A 19,412-nucleotide genomic window follows, 5' to 3' on the forward strand; every position below is an offset into this window, starting at 1 on the left:
CACACATTGCTGGCCAGGCCTGGAATCGAACCTGGGGCAAACTGGGGACTCCTGCTCCCTAACTACAATGGTGCTTTAAACTGGTGGAAACGGCTGGTTCCGTGAAAGCACCGCGGTTCCAAGGATCTAGAACGGAACCAGCTCTAGAAACCAAAGTTATTTTGGTGTAAAAGGTTCAAGAGGCTACGGTGGTACTCACCCAGCTGAGGAGATGTGAGGCTGTCCTGCAGCTCATCAAGTAAGACGATGTTTGGCTCTATATGCATAAATAAACACAACAACAGAACATGTCAGAATAAAACAAACATTATTTAGCTAATAAAAGCGTTACATTAAAACCACTGACCTTCATGTTGCCAGTCTTTGCGGAAGAGCTCGTCAAGAATCTGGCAGACTGTTAAAGGATCATTAGAAACCATTAGAACAGTGTAGGACATTGGTTCTCAAAGTGGGGTCCGTGAGGGAGTTCTAGGGGGTCCCCAGCTAAATGAGGGATAGTTAGGAACCACATGGACCCTTGTGGGTCTGTAACTCTGAGAGTGTACAAATGGAACCAAATGGACCCTAACGGGTCCATTTGGTTCCATTTGTACACTCTCAAAGTTAAATTAACATTGATTTTACAATATAAATTGGGGTCTCAGAGATAGAAATGCCATTAAATAGGGGTCCGTATCCTAATGCATGTCAAACTTGGGGGTCCTTGAAATTAAAATGGTAGAAAATCACTGCTAGAGCCGTAAAGATCTTCTGTTATGGGGGTCCCTGCCATATATTTTCAAATGGGGGTCTGTGGGCTAATATGTGTCAATTTGGGGGTCCTTGACATGAAAAGGTTTGAGAACCACTGGTGTAGGACAGAGGGTGGAGGTGGGCCACTCGCTGATAAGCCCCCTACTGTATATCGTCTCTGTCGGGTGGAAACCTCATTTGTCCAAAACTGTTACTTTTCAGAATTCAAGTTCAACAACAGCAAAAGTAGCAGATCTACAAGCTACAAAACACGTCGATCTGCGCAGCGTTTCGAGCTTGAGGATCTGCTACTTTTGATGCTTCTGTGGGGGAAAGTAAGAGCATTAATTGACAAAAAAAACCCACAAAAGGTAAGAATATGGAGATGGGAGGTTTCTGCCCCGACAGCAACGATATGTTTGATGCAGTGTTGATTTCGTCGACTAAAACTATGACGAAAAATGTTGGTCGACTACCTTTTTTCACTGACGAAAACTAAATTAAAACTAAATAAAAACTAAGCTATGATGACTAAAACTAAGACTAAATATATTGTCAATTTCGTCAACAAACTAGACGCGTCGCAATTCCGGGGAAATTGCAAAGTGTGGTTGCGCCAACGCGGTCGGGACTCCAGTAATACGCCGGGAGGAATACCGTCGGAGACTGCGCCAATTACATCGTCACGTCACTCCCGAGATCGCCTGCGTTTCATTTTGAGAGGATTGATCCCCCAAAAATCATGTTTTTGCATCAAACGGTTACATTTCGAGCATTCGTGGCGCCCCCTATGGATCAAAGTAGAAATGCTTTTGGGGATTGGTTTAGTATACCACCCTCGACATGTGATTCAAATTTGGGATTGACCGGACGTTTCGTTCGTGATTTGTGGCATTTTTGGTCAAACGGAAGGAAAAGGAAAAGGAGCAAAAAGTGTGTTTTGAAGAAAATTCAAAATGGCGGAAAATCTATCCTGACGCAAATGGGCGTGGCCTATATGGGGAGATGCGTCGTGACCCAAGGAATCCAGGGAAAAAGAAATTTAGATTTTACGACCTACGGTTCAAGAGTTATAGGCCAAAAGGTAAAGTGGGCTGTTATAGCGCCACCATGTGGCCGACTGGTGTGATTCTTGTTTTAATAATTTTGCAAAAAACTATTAACCTCCCCTCCAAGTCTTGTAACTGTAGCCCTTACGGTTTCCGAGAAAAAAATACTTGAATGGGAGTTTTTGCAATTCCCATTAAAGTGGATGGGGAAATTTAATGCACAAATAAATCAATATCAAAAAATCTATCCTGACGCAAATGGGCGTGGCCTATATGGGGAGATGCGTAGTGACCCAAGGAATCCAGGTGAAAAGAAATTTTAATTTTCGGACCTACGGTTCAAGAGTTACAGGCCAAAACGTAAAGGGGGCTGTTATAGCGCCACCATGAGGCCGAATGGTGTGATATTTTTTTCAATAATTTCGGACAATATTATGAATTATCCCTCCAAATCTGATAACTCTAGCTCTTACGGTTTCTGAGAAAAAAATACTTGAATTTGAGTTTTTTCACTTTTCCATTAAAGTGGATGGGGACATTTAATGGCACTAATAAATTAATATCAATTAAACTATTCAACCAATCTCTTAGCCCTATACACGCGCACGATTCCCGATTTAGACGGTCATTTTGACATATGGCACAACATTGGGGGATAAAAACTGTGGGAGGAGATGCGGTTTGAAAAAAGTTTATCTATAAAGAAAGAATAAAGTGTATAGAGTACTATAGTCTGGTTGCCCTGTTGGGCAACCACACTAATAAAAACTAAACTAAAATGTTAGTGAGGGACTAGTGGAGAAGAGATCCAGTAGAACTAAAAGACAAGTCATTTTATGTTTGGTTGCGCTCGGGTGTTCCGCTCTGAAAATAGCAGATTTACAAGCTCACAACGCGTCGCGCTGCGATGCGTTGTGAGCTTGTAGATCAGCTATTTTGAGTCTGCAGCCAGGTAAAATCAGCCTTTACAACACCATCAAGGCACCGCCAAAATACATTATAGTCGACTAAATTCACTGTAGATTTAGTCGACTATAATCTTATGATATTTAGTTGAATAAAACTAGACTAACACTAAAACATTTCAGATGACTAAAACAAAATGGAATTTTATTGAAAAGACTATGACTAAAACTAAATAAAAAATGTCCCGTTAAAATCAACAGTGGTTTGATGACATGGTCAGTACTCACCATGCTGATAGTCGTCACTAAGCATGTAAAAAATGTTGCACGGGAGATCAATTATCTGAAAGAAATACAATAAATGTGTCAACTTTTACAGCACTGACTGCAATACATCACATAAGGATCAATGACTTCCAATGTGCTTTATTTGCCATTTTACCTTGATCACCATGTGTTCAGGTCCTTGAGCATTCTCTTCCTGCCAGGCCAATGATGTCAGGACCTCTTCACACTCGCTTCCATTCCAGGCAGATGGTAATCGAGCAGGACTCTGGTGCATCTAGAGCACAGATTGAAGTAGAAAGGAGTAATTTTACGACTATAATGACAGTGTGTGTGTCGAGGACATTTCTTCTTACAAATAAAATGTGCAAGCTTTCTTTGAAGTTGCTGTATACTGTAGATGTTACCCGGTTAAAACAAATATTGTGAAGTTTAAGACTGACACACTTCTGCTCAGGAATATGTTCCTCTAATCTCCATTCTGTTGGTACTATAGGACTGGTGACCTAGAAGTTGTCCGTTTCAATGTGATAAAATGAAATGATCTTGCCAACTCTGACCTAACACTATGACTTTCTTGCTAAGCATAACTGTTGGTGCAACAGAGCTAAATGTACGTTTGTGAGAGAGAGCATACTGTAAGTGATGATACAAATGGGGTCTTTTTTAATGCACATTCAACTTCAACTCACAATTTTACTCAACTCATGCATGCATTGAAGAATGAACAGAAACAAAGGACTCACCAGAGTGTGTTTGATGTGACTTGGATCACACAGGTGGGCTTTGAAGTCGGAGGCAGAGAACGTACACTTACAGACCAGGCACAGGTAATGAGGCGTGCAGTTAGTGCGGGCGCTGACGCACATCACGACATGAAGCAGACCTTTACGAAAGAAAACGCTCCGTTCATTATTGATCAAGGACAACAGTCACTTGTGTTTGCAACTGTGTAACAAAGAACATTTTCATTACAATAACTACAGTACTATACAAAAACTACCGGTACTCACCGATGACTGGCTCAGCCCGCTGTTCTTTCTTGATGTACTGGCATTCAGTCAGGATAGAACTGTATAACACTGAGATGAAAGCAAGCTTTACAATACAACACAATACTGCTTCATCAAAGTTGGTACGGTGACTTCATACATTTTTGACATTCATACATTGTCAAAAATGTGTCCTTATCATCACTTTACCCAAATACAGCTCAATGGAGTTAGGAGGTTTTTGACCATTAATGCGGAAATCGTTTTTTTTTCTCAGTCTGACTTCGTCATTCTCCACAAGTTGGAGTTAGATGGTTTGAACGACAGTTTGAGGATCCAATGGAGTAAGGAGGTTTAGCCAGAAGCGCTTTTTAACGGGTTAAATATTTGTAAAACCCACACATACCTAAAGGGTGTTCAATAGCACTGATTTATTAAAGACAAGTTGAAAAATTGAGATAGCTGTTTTCTGCCTGACAGCGATGATAGAAAAGTAGAATAATAATGAATCATACCTCGTCCTTTCTCCAGTTCATCTGCTGTGATTGTAGAACAGAGGGTTAAGAATAAACAAGATGCATTAATGTCACATACAGTACATGTGGACAACAACAGACCATGAGATAACAGGGTTTACTGTAGTACCTTCTGTCACAAAGATTGTCTTCATTTTCTGTGGACACACACACACACACACACACACACACACACACACACACACACACACACACACACACACACACACACACAGACACACACACACACACACACACACACACACACACACACACACACACACACACACACACACACACACACACACATATATTATTGGAAGGTTCTGGTCAAGTAAATTCTTTAATATTCTAACTTGTGAAACATAATAAAATAATTATGGCTCACCTGCTTGTGTTCCCCTCCTTTCACGTGAGAAAAGTATTGCCATGTGGTCTGGAATTTCATATTGCACACCTGATGGGGAGTTAAAATACATTTGTTTCAGCATCATTAATCCATTAGGTTATCTCACACTGTGCTTCATAGAATTATAGAAAGAGCCAAGCAAGTACAGTGTGGTGATGATGTCAAGATTATGTTGGTGACAATATAATTCATATTCACCTGGCAGCTCAGTACGCAAAACATTACTGGATGCTTTGCTGCGCAAGAAAAAGAAAAAGGAAAGAAATATGCACATATTAGAGAACTAGATAATAACACAATACATGAAAATTAACAGAGATGATTAAAGCAACACAACACAACACAAACCTTCCAGCTTAGAGACTGCAGTTGGAGGCTCTGTATTGGTGGGATGCTGTGCTGTCATTTCACCACCAGGGGGCTCAGCAGTAGCTTTAAAATGATAAACAGAAAAGGAAAATTACAACTGAGAGTCAGTCCAAAGGGTCTACTAAAACACACTGACTGACATGATGACAAACAGAGGGCAAAGGGTTTAACGTTGACACTGTTAGAAAGAATGCTTACAATTCATGTTTTCCCACATTTTATCTTGGCATATTGCTGAGCCTGCAAGCTTACCACATTTAGCTGAGCTAGACTGGTGGTGGGGTGTCTCTGACTCCGAGGGTCCCTGAGCACCCATGGGTGTCTCTGACTGCGAGGGTCCCTTAACAGCCAAGGGTGTCTCTGACTCCGGGGGTCCCTGAGCACCCAGGGGTGTCTCTGACTGTGAGGGTCCCTGAACACCCACCGGTGTTGTTGACTCCGAAGGGCCCTGAACACCCAGGGCTGTCTCTGACTGTGGGGGTCCCTGAGCACCCAGGGGTGTTGGTGACTGCGAGGGTCCCTGAGCATCCAGGGGTGTTGGTGACTGCGAGGGTCCCTGAGCATCCAGGGGTGTTGGTGACTGCGGGGGTCCCTGAACACCCACCAGTGTTGTTGACTCCGAAGGGCCCTGAGCACCCATGGGTGTATTTGACTGCGAGGGTCCCTGAACACCCAGGGGTGTCTGTGACTCCGAGGGTCCCTGAGCAGCTGGGAACGTCTGTGGCTGTGATGAACCCTGAATAGCTGGATTAAAATGCGTTATGAAATTATTAGAATGCATCAAAACTATGAGCATTTATCTATCATTTACTTATCTTTTTTGTTTATCATTTATCTTGCAATTTTTAGAGGAAACATTTAGACACAGAGTAAAACTATGAGCATTATAGTTATAAGAACTCAAATATATTAAGACCTGTGAATGTACTGTTGGTACTCAGTACTCAGTATTAATACCTGTGAAGGTACTGTTGGTACTCAGTACTCAGTATTAATACCTGTGAAGGTATTGTTGGTAGTCAGTACTCAGTATTAATACCTGTGAAGGCCCTGTTGGTACTCAGTACTCAGTATTAATACCTGTGAAGGTACTGTTGGTACTCAGTATTAATACCTGTGAAGGTACTGTTGGTACGCAGTACTCACCCAGCTGAGGAGATGTGAGGCCGTCCTGCAGCTCATCCAGTGTGACCACCATGTTTGGAACTACGCGTACACACCAACACAGAACACGTCATTATAAAACACAAACCTTATTTAGCTAATGAAGTGTTATATCAAAACCACTAACCTTCATGTTGCCAGTCTTTGCGGAAGTACGTGTTGAGAATCTGGCAGACTGTTAAAGAATCATTAAAAAAGCATTTAGATATACGTAGTACAGGACAGTGGGGCGGAGGTGGGACACGCCATGACAGGCCTGACATCATTTGATGGCAAAGGCTAGTACTCACCGTGCCAATAGTCGTTACTGAGCATGGCAAAAATCCTGTTTGGGAGCTCAATTATCTGGAAGGGAAGAAGAAAGGAAGAAAGAGAGAAAGAAAACAAAAAGTGTCAAGTTTCAGTAATTCTGGTCTCTATAATAATAATAATAATACATTTTATTTGTAATGCGCTTTTCATTCACAAGGAATCTCAAAGTGCCACAAGGTAAAACATCATCAATCATATAAAGTTAAAAAGCACGGTTTAAAAGCAAATATGACTAAACAACAATTCAACATGAAAATGCCCTCTGAAACAAAAACGTTTTCAGGCCTATTTTAAAAGAGTCCAGGGTCTGTGGTGCTCTCAGGTCAATAGGAAGGCTGTTCCATAGGCGCGGCGCTGCCGAGCAGAAGGCCCGGTCACCCATAGTACGTAGATTTGTACCAGGGACATCGAGGAGGAATCTGCTGGTAGATCTGAGGGTGCGGGTGGAATTTTGTGGGGGCCTAATTAATTTCTGTAGGTAGGGAGGGGCATGTCCATTTATGCAGTTGTGGGTGATCAGCAGGACCTTGTAGTCGATCCTAGCTGACACGGGGAGCCAGTGCAGTGAAAATAGGACCGGTGTTATGTGGTCATGCTTACGCACTCTCATTAGGACCCTGGCAGCGCTGTTTTGGATGTATTGCAGCTTTTGAATACTTTTGCCAGGAATCCCAATGAAGAGTGCGTTGCAGTAGTCCAGTCTAGAGTAGTCCAGTCTATACTGCCTCTCCCTGGTCAGCTGGGGTGCCTGATGGAGGGGAAAGGAACTGGTTGGAATAACGTGTTCCTTCCACGCACTACGTCCTACCGGGGAAACTCCTCCCCTGTCAGGTGATAAGAATCGGCCTGCTCACTCCTCATGCATTGAAGGAAGCATGAGGTCAGTTCAGGGCTCTCCCCAGGCTGGCAGAGGGAGAGTAGCGCCCCAGATTACTTTTGGCAATTGGCACTGGCTGAAAAAATGGGGTTACAAATATCATAAGATTTTAGTCGACTAAATCTACAGTTGATTTAGTTGACTAAAATGTATTTTGGCGGTGCCTTGATGGCGTCGTAATACCTGATTTTACACCTGGTTGCATGCTGAAAATAGCAGATCTACAAGCTCACAGCGCATCGCGGCGCGTTGTGAGCTTGTAGATCTGCTATTTTCAGAGCGCAACACCCAAGCGCAAACGAGCATAAAATGACTTTTAGTTCTACTGGATCTCTTCTCCACTAGTCCCTCATTTTAGTGTAGTGTTTATTTGTTGACGAAATTGTCAATATATTTAGTCTTAGTTTTAGTCATCATTGCTTCGTTTTTTATTTAGTTTTCGTCAGTGAAAAAAAAACGAAATAAACACTGGCTGCAATACATCAAGGATCGCCCGACAACCTCAAATTTGCTTTGTCTGCCATTTTACCTTGAGCACCATGGGTCCAGGTCCTTGAGCGTTCTCCTGCTTCCAGGCCAGTGATGTCAGGACCCTTTCACTCACATGTGGATTTGTGACTGAATTGATATTCTGGTGCGTCTAGAACACAAAAGACAACAAATACAAAGTCCCGTGGTTAGGTATTATTGTCCCACTATAATGATGATGACAAGTTGTCAAGGAGATTCCTTCTGACAAATAAATGTGTGAGGTTTCTTTGAAGACGCTACATACAGTAGTTACAGAAGATTACTTAGATCAGGGGTTTTCAACAGTTTCAGGCCAAGGACCCCCTAGCTGAGAGAGAGATGAAGCAGGGACCCCCTCTATATTGTATAAAATTGTGTTTCAGATTACTTTTTTCCCTCTACACCTATACCTCTTTGCCCAAAATAGCCGATTTACAAGCTCACAACGCCTCGCAGCTTGTAGATCTGCTATTTTTGGCTAAAGTTCTCCTCAGAAAAGGGATGCTAGGGTTCAAGTGGTTAAGGTAAAAAAATAAAATCATATCACACAAATATTTGGGGGACACCCTGTAGTAACTCTGAGGACCCCCTAGGGGTCCCGGACCCCCTGTTGAAGACCCCTGACTTAGATCGGTGTTTCTCAAAGTGGGGTCCAGGGACCCCCCCGGGGGTCCTTGAGGGGGTGCCCAGCAAAATGATCGATAGTTAGGAACCAAATGGACCCTTATGGAGCTATAACTCTGAGAGTGTACAAATGGAACAGAATGGACCTGTGAGGGTCCATTCGGTTCCATTTGTCCTCGAGTGGGTTCCAGGAGGTCCCCAGCAAAATGAGTTAATATCAATATCAGTTTAACCACTTTAACGCTAATATACTGTATACAACGGATATTTTCAAAAATGTTTGAATATCTTTCATTTTGGTGGGATGATCTTTTCATCTTTTTCATCATTTTGGCATTAATCATTGGCATAAAATATTTTCAGATGGGGGTCCGCGGCCAAATCCACATTCATTTAGGGGTCCGCTGGCATGAAAACGTTGGAGAAGCACTGACCCAGCAGATGTGGTGCTGAGAGGACTCACCAGAGTCTGCTGGATGTGTATAGGATGACACATATGGTCTCTGAAGTAGGAGGAGAGGAACGCACAGCGGCAAACGCTGCACACGCTCAGAGGAACGCCGAGACCTTGGCTGCTGACACACGTCACAACATGAAGCAGACCTGGCCAACAGAAAACGCTCCATTCATTATTAATGAAGGAAAAGAGTCATTTGACTTTTTTCATTTGTTTTTCTTTTCGTGGAAGCACGGTGGAACACCCAGTGATTACCAACTATCAGGGGATTGAGCATAATGGAGATATAAATTCTATGGCTACCTCAAAAGCTAAGAAAATCGAAAAAATCACTGGCAGTGGGTGCACACAGCCAGAAATAAGTCTGGCAGTGAAAGAGTTAAATGGCATCATATCACATACCTGTCTGCAGTGATTATACAGATAATGCAGCCCAACTCACCGATGACTGGTTCTGCCCGCTGTGTGCTCTTGAGGTACGATAGTATCGATTGACACGTGGAAATATTGAAGAACACTGAGGTGAAAGAAAGCTTCAATTAAGTTCAATTTAAAGTCTATAGTCAATGACAAAATGACAGAATTATGATCGTCTGCTATACAATAGCACAATACTATACTATACTATACTGTAGTTTAAGCAGCACTCGTCCACTATCACATGAAATCCTCTCCACAGCATCGCTGATAACCCAACATATGAAACAAGTAATACATAAAAACAATAATAAATCATACCTCGTCCTTTCTCCAGTTCACCTGCTGTGATTGTAGAACAAAGGGTTTAGGATAAACAAGATGCATCAATGTCACATACAGTACATGTGGACAACAACAGACCATGAGATAAGCTAGGGATAATTGATCACATAATCACATAATCATCAATTATCCCGCTTTTGGGGAACCGAAGTCTGACGTAATTTACACATCCTACCTGGGTCGCGTCCCCCCCCCCCCCCCGTTCTGAATTCCCATAGACGTGTGTAATATAGTGTCAAATAAGAACTGTGTTCCAAAAATAAACAAATGACCCGGTGGTTTTACTCTTATGGATATGATATGAAGCATCAACTGGCGGTGAGAAAACGCGAATGTTACTTCCGCCGAATTAGTAAAATTTTCGCCAGAAACGGACTGTTTCAAATATGAGTTACTGACTATCATAAACGATACAGAGTCACCTCCCTGACAATATCGCCGAGACGGTTTGTTTATTTTTGGACCTCAATTCTTATACGATTCTATGATGACCCAATGTTATTCTCCATAGAGAAATTACTTTACGACCCAGTGACGTCAGGACTTCTGTGCTACTTAATAAATAAATAAATAAATGGACCGAAAAGTAACAACAAAACAAAGTATTTCCTTGCTTACGGAAATGAAAGTATTCCATAAGTGTTGCGCTGGGCGTACACGGTCGCCTCGGAAAACAAGGAAGTGTAGTTGATCAAATACAATACATTTTTGGTTACTGCATCGTCTATTTCTCGCTTCAAATGATTTCAAAAACATTCTTGAGAGCAATGTTTAGCTGCAAATGACATGGTGTGTTTGCTTACGTGGCTGTCATGTTGGATAGAGCATAAAATCAAGCACCGCAGGTTGATATGAGCAGGTGCTCTGAGTCTTTGATTAGACAGTGGTCTGTTATTGAGCTCACAGGGTCATTGTCCAGAAATAACACACCACTGAATTCAACGAATGACCAAACAGAATCAAGCATTCAACCAAGCCGTGTAATAACAAGGTATACTGTAGTACCTTCTGTCACAAAGATCGTCTTCATTTTCTGTGGACAGACAGACAGACAGACAGACAGACAGACAGACAGACAGACAGACAGACAGACAGACAGAGAGAGAGACAGACACGTTTATGAGCGGGGTATACAGTATATAAAGCAGTGCTTCTCAAACGTTTTCATGTCAAGGACCCCCAAAATGATATGTATCAACCCCCATCTCAAATATTTTGTTCCAGGGACCCCCCAAAAGCAAAGATTTGAGTTAAAAAAGTTCGCTCAAAGATAAATATATATATTCAAAAGGTTTGCAAATAAAATCACGATCTTTCAAAAATAGCAGATCTACAAGCTCATAACGCGGCACTCGGTGCCGTGCTATGAGCTTGTACATCTGCTATTTTTGAATATGCTAAATTATTTTGCTGGGGACCCCCTGGAACCCCCCCCAAGGACCCCTGGTCCTCACTTTGAGAACCAATGATATCATATAAAGTACATTTTTATGCACTCTACTGTACTGTATGCGTTTCTTTTTCTATGTTTGTAATCGCTCTTCCCTACTTTTCCTTTTTCTTTGCAATAGTGCGAGCCTGCACAAACAAGAACGTCATTCACTTTTAACTGTGATCATGTGACAATAACGTTGGTGGATGGATGGATGGATGGATGGAGGAATCAGATAATTTCATTCATATTCATAACTTGTGAACATATGAAAATATGTCTCACCTGCATGTGCTTCCGTCCTTGAACGTGAGCACAATAATCCTTTGTGTTCTCGACCGTCCAATTGCAGACCTCAAAATAAATTCACATCATTTTTCTTTAGTCCACTGGATTATCTTACATTATAGTACTTCACAGAATTATAGAGAGAGGCAAGCAGATACAGTGTGGTGATTGATTGATTGATTGATTGATTGATTGAATACTTTATTAGTCAGAAATGGGATGATGCCAAGATTACGGTGGTGAGAATATAATTCATATTCACCTGGCAGCTCAGTACGCCAAATCCTGGAGACTTTCCTGTCAAATAAAATACAAATAGGGCTGTTATGATTGTGAACATGTAGAGCTGTCATAGGGCTGTCATGATTATGACATTTTACATGTCGACTAATTGTCACACAAATAATTGCGATTAACGGTTTCATTGTGTTTTTATCGTTGAACATATGAATAACAAATTACATTTGGCTTTTTAGGCTTTGCAGTTGCACAGGGCAGACATGGCAAATGACCTAAATACACAAATAAATGACTAACATATTATTTAATAACTTTATACTTAAAAAAAAGATCACTAAATAAATTCACAGGAGGAAGAAAGAAGAGAATCTCAGATGATAGAAGACATTTTGTTTGTGCCAAAAAATAAAGGCTCACTTTCTTCTTTCTTTTTCTGCTTCTTTTTGCTTTTGAAGGTTTCTCTGGCCTCTGCCACTGCCTTCTCTGTTGAAACGTCACCCTGTCTCCTGGTGGACACTGGGTTGTGAAGGGGGGTGATGCTGGTGTTCTGCTTCTCTGTTGAAACATCACTCTGACAGAGTTCTGTCTGCTCGCCAGGGACGTGAACTGAAAAAGAACACAGCGGTGATGATTTTGACAGCAAACTTTGATTTGGTTTTTGAGTCATAGTCTTTTGAATAAAATTGAGTTTTAGTCATCTGAAATGTTTCAGTTTTTGTCCAGTTTTAGTCAACTAAATCAGTTGATTCAGTCGACTAAAATGTATTCTGGTTGTGCCTTGATGGCGTCGTAATGGCTGATTTTACACTTGGTTGCATGCTGAAAATCGCCGATCTACAAGCTCACAACTTGTTGTGTGAGCTTGTAGATCTGCTATTTTCAGAGCGCCCGAGCGCAACCAAGCATAAAATGACTTGCCCTCTATGTCTTGTCTGTCAGACTGCAGACTCTTCAGATATCTTCCCAAATCTCGTGAGAGTGTGTTGCTGGGATAGAGAAAGGTCGATAACCAAGTTGATTTTCTCCTGAACCCCTTTAAATATAAGCCATTTTAGAATGGCTTATATTGTGAATATATAAGCCAATACTTGTGAATATTGTGTGTCTTGTGACGATCAGGTCCAATATTTAGTTCAGTGACCATGGGGCTAAAGAATGGTTCAGAAGCTGTGTTCACGTTCACTCTTCCATTGGAATGAATCAGGCCCGGCGCCACGGGGGGGCCTGAGGGGGCATGGCCCCCTCAGTTTCAAATTGTGCCCCCTCAGTTTATTTTGGGAAAAAAAAAAAAAAAAACGTATTTTTTTATAATACATTTTGTAATTAAAAAAAATCGGTAAAATCAGGCAAAAATAAGAATTAAATAACATAAGCCTAACCTAACCCTAACCCTAAACCTGAAATAAAGTAACAAAAAAACGCCCAAAAACGTCTACAATCCCCGCAATTAACCGCAAAATTTTGGGACATTTTTCATGTCGCTGATGCACGCACGCTGCTGAGGAGATGTGTGGCTGTCCTGCAGCTCGTCAAATGTGACGATGTTTGGTTCTATATTACAAACACACGGAAACATAACATGTCATAATAAAACTCAAACATTATTCAGCTGATGAACTGTTATATTATAAAACCACTAACCTTCAAGTTGCCAGTCTTTGCATAAGTACTCATCAAGCGTCTTGCAGACTGTCAAAGAATCATTAAGAAACCGTTAAATGGTGTAAAGGTGGGCCTCAGATAGTCCCTCCTTGACAAGTTCCAATGTGTTTGATAACATGGTCAGTTATACTCACCATGCTGATAGTCATCGTTGAGCATGCCAAAGATCCTGCTTGGGAGATCAATTATCTGGAAAATAAAACGGGTCAGGTTTTACAGCACTGACTGCAATACATTACATAGCAAAACACACAATGTGCTTTGTTTGCCATTTTACCTTGAGCATCATGTGAGCATTCTCCTCCTCCTCCCTGACCTGGGGTTTTAGGACCCCTTCACTCACAACTGGTAACTGAGCAGCATTCTGGTGCACCTATCCAAGAGAACAAAGAAGAAACCTCTAGTTTGTTAAAACTGAGGACATTACTGTACATTGCAGTCATTTCACAGACGCTTTTATCCAAAGCGACTTACAATAAGTGCATTTAACATACAGTACATGTAGGTAGGCAAGAAAACTACTATCACCGGAAGTCTTAAGTGCATTCTCTACTCAAACAAGCAACTAAGAGGATACCTAGCGCTAAGTTAAAAGTGCAATATATCAGCTACCTACTTTCTTAACCCATTTAGACCTGGAACGCATCTGTGTCACTTTAGGTTTCTTTGGCTATTCAAAAATAGCAGATACACAAGCTCATAGCGCGGGACCGAGTGCCGCGCTATGAGCTTGTAGATCTGCTATTTTTGAAAAATCACATTTCATCACATTTTTTTTTTTTTTTTTTCAAAAAACTGTTAGGATTTAGAAAACATTTTTAAGAATCGCATGGGTTAAACAGATGAGACAAATAGGGAACTGGGAATAGGGAACTAGGCAACTGGGAAACCAGTCGCCCCGAGGCGGCAGACCGAAGCGGTCGGGCAGGGGTGTAAGGCCGCAGCTGTTCCTTTCACTGCCCTATAGGCTAGCACCAGGGTCTTAAACTGGGTGCGAGCTACACTGCAGGGAGCAGGGAGCAGGGAGTGTAGAGAACGGAGAAGGGTAGTTGTGTGGGAAGACTGCAGCTTTCTGAACAAGAAAGGTGTGCTCTTCAGAGTGCAGAGATGGTACGACAGACGCTGTGCAACTGTCTGTTGTACAATCAGTCAGTCAGTCAGTCAGTCAGTCAGTCAGTCAGTCAGTCAGTAAAGGACATTCCAGGCCAGTTCCAGGGTCCAGCAAAATGTTAAATTAATAAAACGTGATGTTACACATGGGGGTCTCTTTGATATGTACAGTAGTAATAGACTTCAAATCAAATCAAAACACACATACACACTTTATACACAACCAAAACTGGACAGAAACAAAGGACTCACCACAGTCTGTTTGATGTGTGTTGGATCCCCCAGATGGGCTCTGAACTTGGAGCCGGGGAAGGTAGACTGGCAGAGGCAGCACACACACAGAGGCATGCTATTAGCACGGCTGCAGACGCACGTCACAACATGATGGAGACCTATCCCAGAGGAAATGCTCCATTCATTATTATACATATTATACATATATGATGGAGACCTATCCCAGAGGAAATGCTCCATTCATTATTATACATATTATACATATATGATGGAGACCTATCCCAGAGGAAATGCTCCATTCATTATTATACATATATGATGAAGACCTATCCCAGAGGAAATGCTCCATTCATTATTATTGAAGACAAGAGTCATTTATGTTTGCAAACTGTGGAACAAGAGTACCTTTTCATTACAATAAGTACAAAACAAATGTAGCAAAATGTAGCTCTTGAATGGCATCATACTGGCATTATATATCATTATATGATATACATATTATATATATCCACATAATGCAGTAACTACTGTAACTCACCCTTGACCCAATGTCTTTTCTTGGCATTCATGTACTGGCATTCATTGAAGATAGTACTGTAGTACACTAAGATGAGAGAAAAAGCTTCAGTTAAGATAGTACTGTAGTACACTAAGATGAGAGAGAAAGCTTCAGTTAAGATAGTACTGTAGTACACTAAGATGAGAGAGAAAGCTTCAGTTAAGATAGTACTGTAGTACACTAAGATGAGAGAGAAAGCTTCAGTTAAGATAGTACTGTAGTACACTAAGATGAGAGAGAAAGCTTCAGTTAAGATAGTAATACTGTAGTACACTAAGATGAGAGAGAAAGCTTCAGTTAAGCTTTACGGTTCGCAATCAATGATAAAAAAAATGACATATGATTGTCTGCTAGTTTACAAGAGCTCAGTTTGAATTCCTCTCCACAGCATCTCTGATAACCCAACAACATATAGAACGAGTAGAATAATAATAAATCATACCTCGTCCATTCTCCAGTTCATCTGCTGTGATTGTAGACAGAGGGTTAAAAATAAACAAGATACATTAATGTCACATACAGTACATGTGGACAACAACAGACCATGAGATAACAGGGTTTACTGTAGTACCTTCTGTCACAAAGATAGTCTTCATTTTCTGTGGATGGACGGACAGACAGACAGACAGACATTTCATTGGGACACATTTAATCAAGTTCTGGGCAAGTACATTCATTAATATTCTAACTTGTGAACATACTGTATGAAAATATGTCTCACCTGCTTGTGTTCCTCTCCTTTCACGTGATTAGAATATTGCGATGTGGTTTCGAATTTCATACTGCAGACCTGACCGGGGAGCCAAAATAAATGAATATCAGCATCATCTTTAGTTATTTTACATTGTACTTTATAATCGTTTTAGAAAGAGGCAAGTATACAGTGTTGGTGATGATGTGAAGATTATGGTGGTGAGATTGGAGTTCATATTCACCTGGCAGCTCAGTACGTATGATATGTCTGGATGCAAAATAACAAAATGCAAAAAAAAAAACAGAAAATAAATGAATATGAGTATGTGGATAAAGAACCAGATGGTAACACAAGACATGAAAACAAGAGAAGGGGAGACTGATTATAAGAGTTTGCAGATGTGGTCAGATAATTGCAGCAGTGTTCCCCTACCATTGTGTTGGGTCAAGTCAAGTTTATTTTAATTTATATAGCACCAAATCACAGAAGAACGTACAGCATGCCCCTCGTTTCATTCGGGTCGTTGCGATGCGGTTCACATCATTTTTTATGTTAATAATTGCAGGCTGCAGCTGAATATATAGAGCTTCCAAAGTGAAAAAGTGGCCTATCAATGACGCTTTAAGTGCATGAGGGCATCAGTATTATACCACCTATATTGCCTACAGCTGGTTTTGATGCATTCTCTGCATCTGCCACAAATGTACGTACAGTACAGTACAGTATGTCTTATAAGGCAGTCTGTCGTGAAGTTCCACTAACATTTCTTAAATGAGGCTTAGATTATATGTTCTATTGGCTTAGTCCTGATAGGGTTATGGTGATGATAGCCTAGATCCCAATTCATGTTTTCCACATTAGTCTTGGCATGTAGTTAGCATGATATGTAGACGGACGCCAGGTTCATTTGTAGACTTGGCATCCTACAGTGTGTACACAGATTATTGATTTTCTTTAAAAAATATATTATACTGTTTAGACTGATGATAGGTTCTTGGTTTACCTAATGATCCTAGATTATTATTTCTATGCATTTGACGTATTACCTGGTGTTTTACTTGCTTACTGTAAATCGCTCTGGATTAAGAGCGTCTGCTAGGGATGTGCGGGTCGGGTTTTTTCATGACCCGCCCCGCCACGGAACCCAACCCGCCTCAACCCGCCCTGCGAACCCATATATAAATCTATGGCTCAACCTGCCCCGCGACCCGCGGTGGGAAAAAAAAAGATAATCATCATCATAATAGCTCAGATTTATATAGTGCTCTTTTAAGTACCCAAAGTCGCTTTAAGGTCTACAGTAGCACTTCATTGTGATGGGCTAAATAAACAAGCATGTTGTTCAAAATAGTTTTTTTTTCTTTTTTGTGTGAGAGTGGCTGACCCGCTCACCCGCAGCCCGCATAATTGCCTCTGAAATCTTGACTCGACCACCCGCGCTGCGGGTTGACCCGCGGGTTACGGGTCGGCCCGCTCATCACTAGCGTTTGCTAAACACCTAAATTGTTGATTGTAAATTAGGGGTGTGCCGATATATCGTCCCGCGATATATCGCGATACGTTTTCGCGACGATATGTATCGTTTTGAGGGGAAAAAATATCGTTTTTGGAAAAAAAAAAAATTTTTTTTTTTTTTTTTTTTTTTTTTTTTACAATCATAATAATCAGGCATACAAACGGCCCCGAAGTGAAAAGAGTGACAACATGTTTTTTTTTTGGGTCAGGTGTCATACTATTTGGATTCAAAACGGCTATTGTAGCTGAAAAGCTACAAGTTTGCATGTCTGAATAATGCAAAAACAGAATTATTTGTTTGCATTTTATTTTTTTCTCCTCCATATATTTTCATAATAAAAAAAGTGCGTATCGTATCGTATCGAAATCGTATCGAAGTTGTGAGCCAAATATCGTATCGTATCGTTTCGTGAAATTAGTGTATCGGCACACCCCTATTGTAAATTGATGTAGCAGCTTACCACCACGTGTGGCCACGCTGGATGCAGACTGGTGCTGGGGCGTCTGTGACCAAGAGGGTCTCTTAGCAGCCAGGGGTGTCTGTGTCTGCGATGGTCTCTTAACAGCAAGGGATGTCTGTGGTTGCGATGGTCCCTTAGAAGCCACGGGTGTCTGTGACTGTAAGGGTCTCTTAGCAGCAATGGGTGTCTGTGACTGTAAGGGTGTCTTAGCAGCTAAGGGTGTGTGTGACTGCGAGGGTGTGAGAACAATCTGGGGATCCTGGGGGAAAAAAATCAAGGTTTCAACAAAATCAACAGTTTTCTGAAAAACGTATGTTTCTATAGCAGTGGTACTCAAACTTTTGCATGTCAAGGACCCCCAAAATGATATGTATTTGGCCGCCGACCCCCATCTCAAAATATTTTGTTCCAGGTACCCCCCAGAAGCAAAGATTTGAGTTAATGTTTGCTTTAAAAGAATATATATATATTCAAAGATTTGCACACATTTTTACGATTTTTCAAAAATAGCAGATCTACAAGCTCGTAGCGCGGCACTCGGTGCCGCGCTACGAGCTTGTAGATCTGCTATTTTTGAATAGCGGTTGCTTGTTTGACACTATAGTGATGGCTGCCACTAGTGTATACTGTTGAAGACGTGTTCAACTTACAAAGAAGAAGAAGAAGAACTCTGGATTCCTCTGGGCCGCAGGACAATTTCTCAGCCCAAGTAAAAAATCTCTTGTGTAGGAAATTCTTCCTAAAGGAGGAAAGGAAGGTAGAAAGTCTTCATATCAACCCAGCATCAATATCAGGGTCAAATCCCTATAACCTGCTGAATCTAATTCTTATACAAACATATTTGACATGGCTCCTTTGGTTGTTACGCCGCTACTGAGACTGTGTGTGTGTGTGTGTGTGTGTGTGTGTGTGTGTGTGTGTGTGTGTGTGTGTGTGTGTGTGTGTGTGTGTGTGTGTGTGTGTGTGCGTGCGTGCGTGCGTGCGTGCGTGCGTGCGTGCCTGTTTCTCAATCACACTGAAATCCATTATAAGTGATTATAATACATTATATAATTTGTATTACAACTATGACATTATAATAATACACTATGATCCTTGCAAAGAATTATGAAGTATTATTATATTTATAATACATCTTAAGTCTTTATAAAATGCTTTATTATCAACTATAATCAATAAATGATTATTGATCATAGTTACAAAGCAATGAAAGCAGTATGAACTAGAAAATGTGCTCCTCGGAGCACAAGTCTCC

General features: G+C 41.2%; 1 protein-coding gene across 1 annotated transcript in view; it reads right to left on the minus strand.

The window, feature by feature from the left end:
- The window catches only part of LOC311062144 (uncharacterized protein), a 52,724-nt gene that overhangs the window by 16,703 nt on the left and 16,609 nt on the right, over positions 1–19,412 (minus strand). The window contains exons 16-50 of the mRNA XM_084080975.1: positions 18,808–18,896; positions 18,158–18,416; positions 16,423–16,448; positions 16,209–16,277; positions 16,059–16,086; positions 15,930–15,953; positions 15,467–15,532; positions 14,947–15,086; positions 13,862–13,957; positions 13,719–13,773; positions 13,564–13,611; positions 13,417–13,473; positions 12,340–12,528; positions 11,945–11,979; positions 11,680–11,748; positions 10,968–10,995; positions 9,939–9,962; positions 9,643–9,717; positions 9,207–9,346; positions 8,139–8,249; positions 6,711–6,765; positions 6,548–6,595; positions 6,403–6,462; positions 5,509–6,000; positions 5,236–5,319; positions 5,086–5,123; positions 4,867–4,935; positions 4,609–4,636; positions 4,479–4,502; positions 3,985–4,053; positions 3,718–3,857; positions 3,129–3,248; positions 2,975–3,029; positions 347–394; positions 200–256 (exon numbers count right to left, since the gene is read on the minus strand). Coding sequence (XP_083937101.1) covers positions 200–256; positions 347–394; positions 2,975–3,029; positions 3,129–3,248; positions 3,718–3,857; positions 3,985–4,053; positions 4,479–4,502; positions 4,609–4,636; positions 4,867–4,935; positions 5,086–5,123; positions 5,236–5,319; positions 5,509–6,000; positions 6,403–6,462; positions 6,548–6,595; positions 6,711–6,765; positions 8,139–8,249; positions 9,207–9,346; positions 9,643–9,717; positions 9,939–9,962; positions 10,968–10,995; positions 11,680–11,748; positions 11,945–11,979; positions 12,340–12,528; positions 13,417–13,473; positions 13,564–13,611; positions 13,719–13,773; positions 13,862–13,957; positions 14,947–15,086; positions 15,467–15,532; positions 15,930–15,953; positions 16,059–16,086; positions 16,209–16,277; positions 16,423–16,448; positions 18,158–18,416; positions 18,808–18,896 — 3,015 coding nt within the window. The remainder of the gene's footprint in view (positions 1–199; positions 257–346; positions 395–2,974; positions 3,030–3,128; positions 3,249–3,717; positions 3,858–3,984; positions 4,054–4,478; positions 4,503–4,608; positions 4,637–4,866; positions 4,936–5,085; positions 5,124–5,235; positions 5,320–5,508; positions 6,001–6,402; positions 6,463–6,547; positions 6,596–6,710; positions 6,766–8,138; positions 8,250–9,206; positions 9,347–9,642; positions 9,718–9,938; positions 9,963–10,967; positions 10,996–11,679; positions 11,749–11,944; positions 11,980–12,339; positions 12,529–13,416; positions 13,474–13,563; positions 13,612–13,718; positions 13,774–13,861; positions 13,958–14,946; positions 15,087–15,466; positions 15,533–15,929; positions 15,954–16,058; positions 16,087–16,208; positions 16,278–16,422; positions 16,449–18,157; positions 18,417–18,807; positions 18,897–19,412) is intronic.

Source organism: Gymnoscopelus microlampas, assembly GCF_963454915.1.
Source record: "Gymnoscopelus microlampas genome assembly, chromosome: 15".
NCBI lineage: Eukaryota > Metazoa > Chordata > Actinopteri > Myctophiformes > Myctophidae > Gymnoscopelus > Gymnoscopelus microlampas.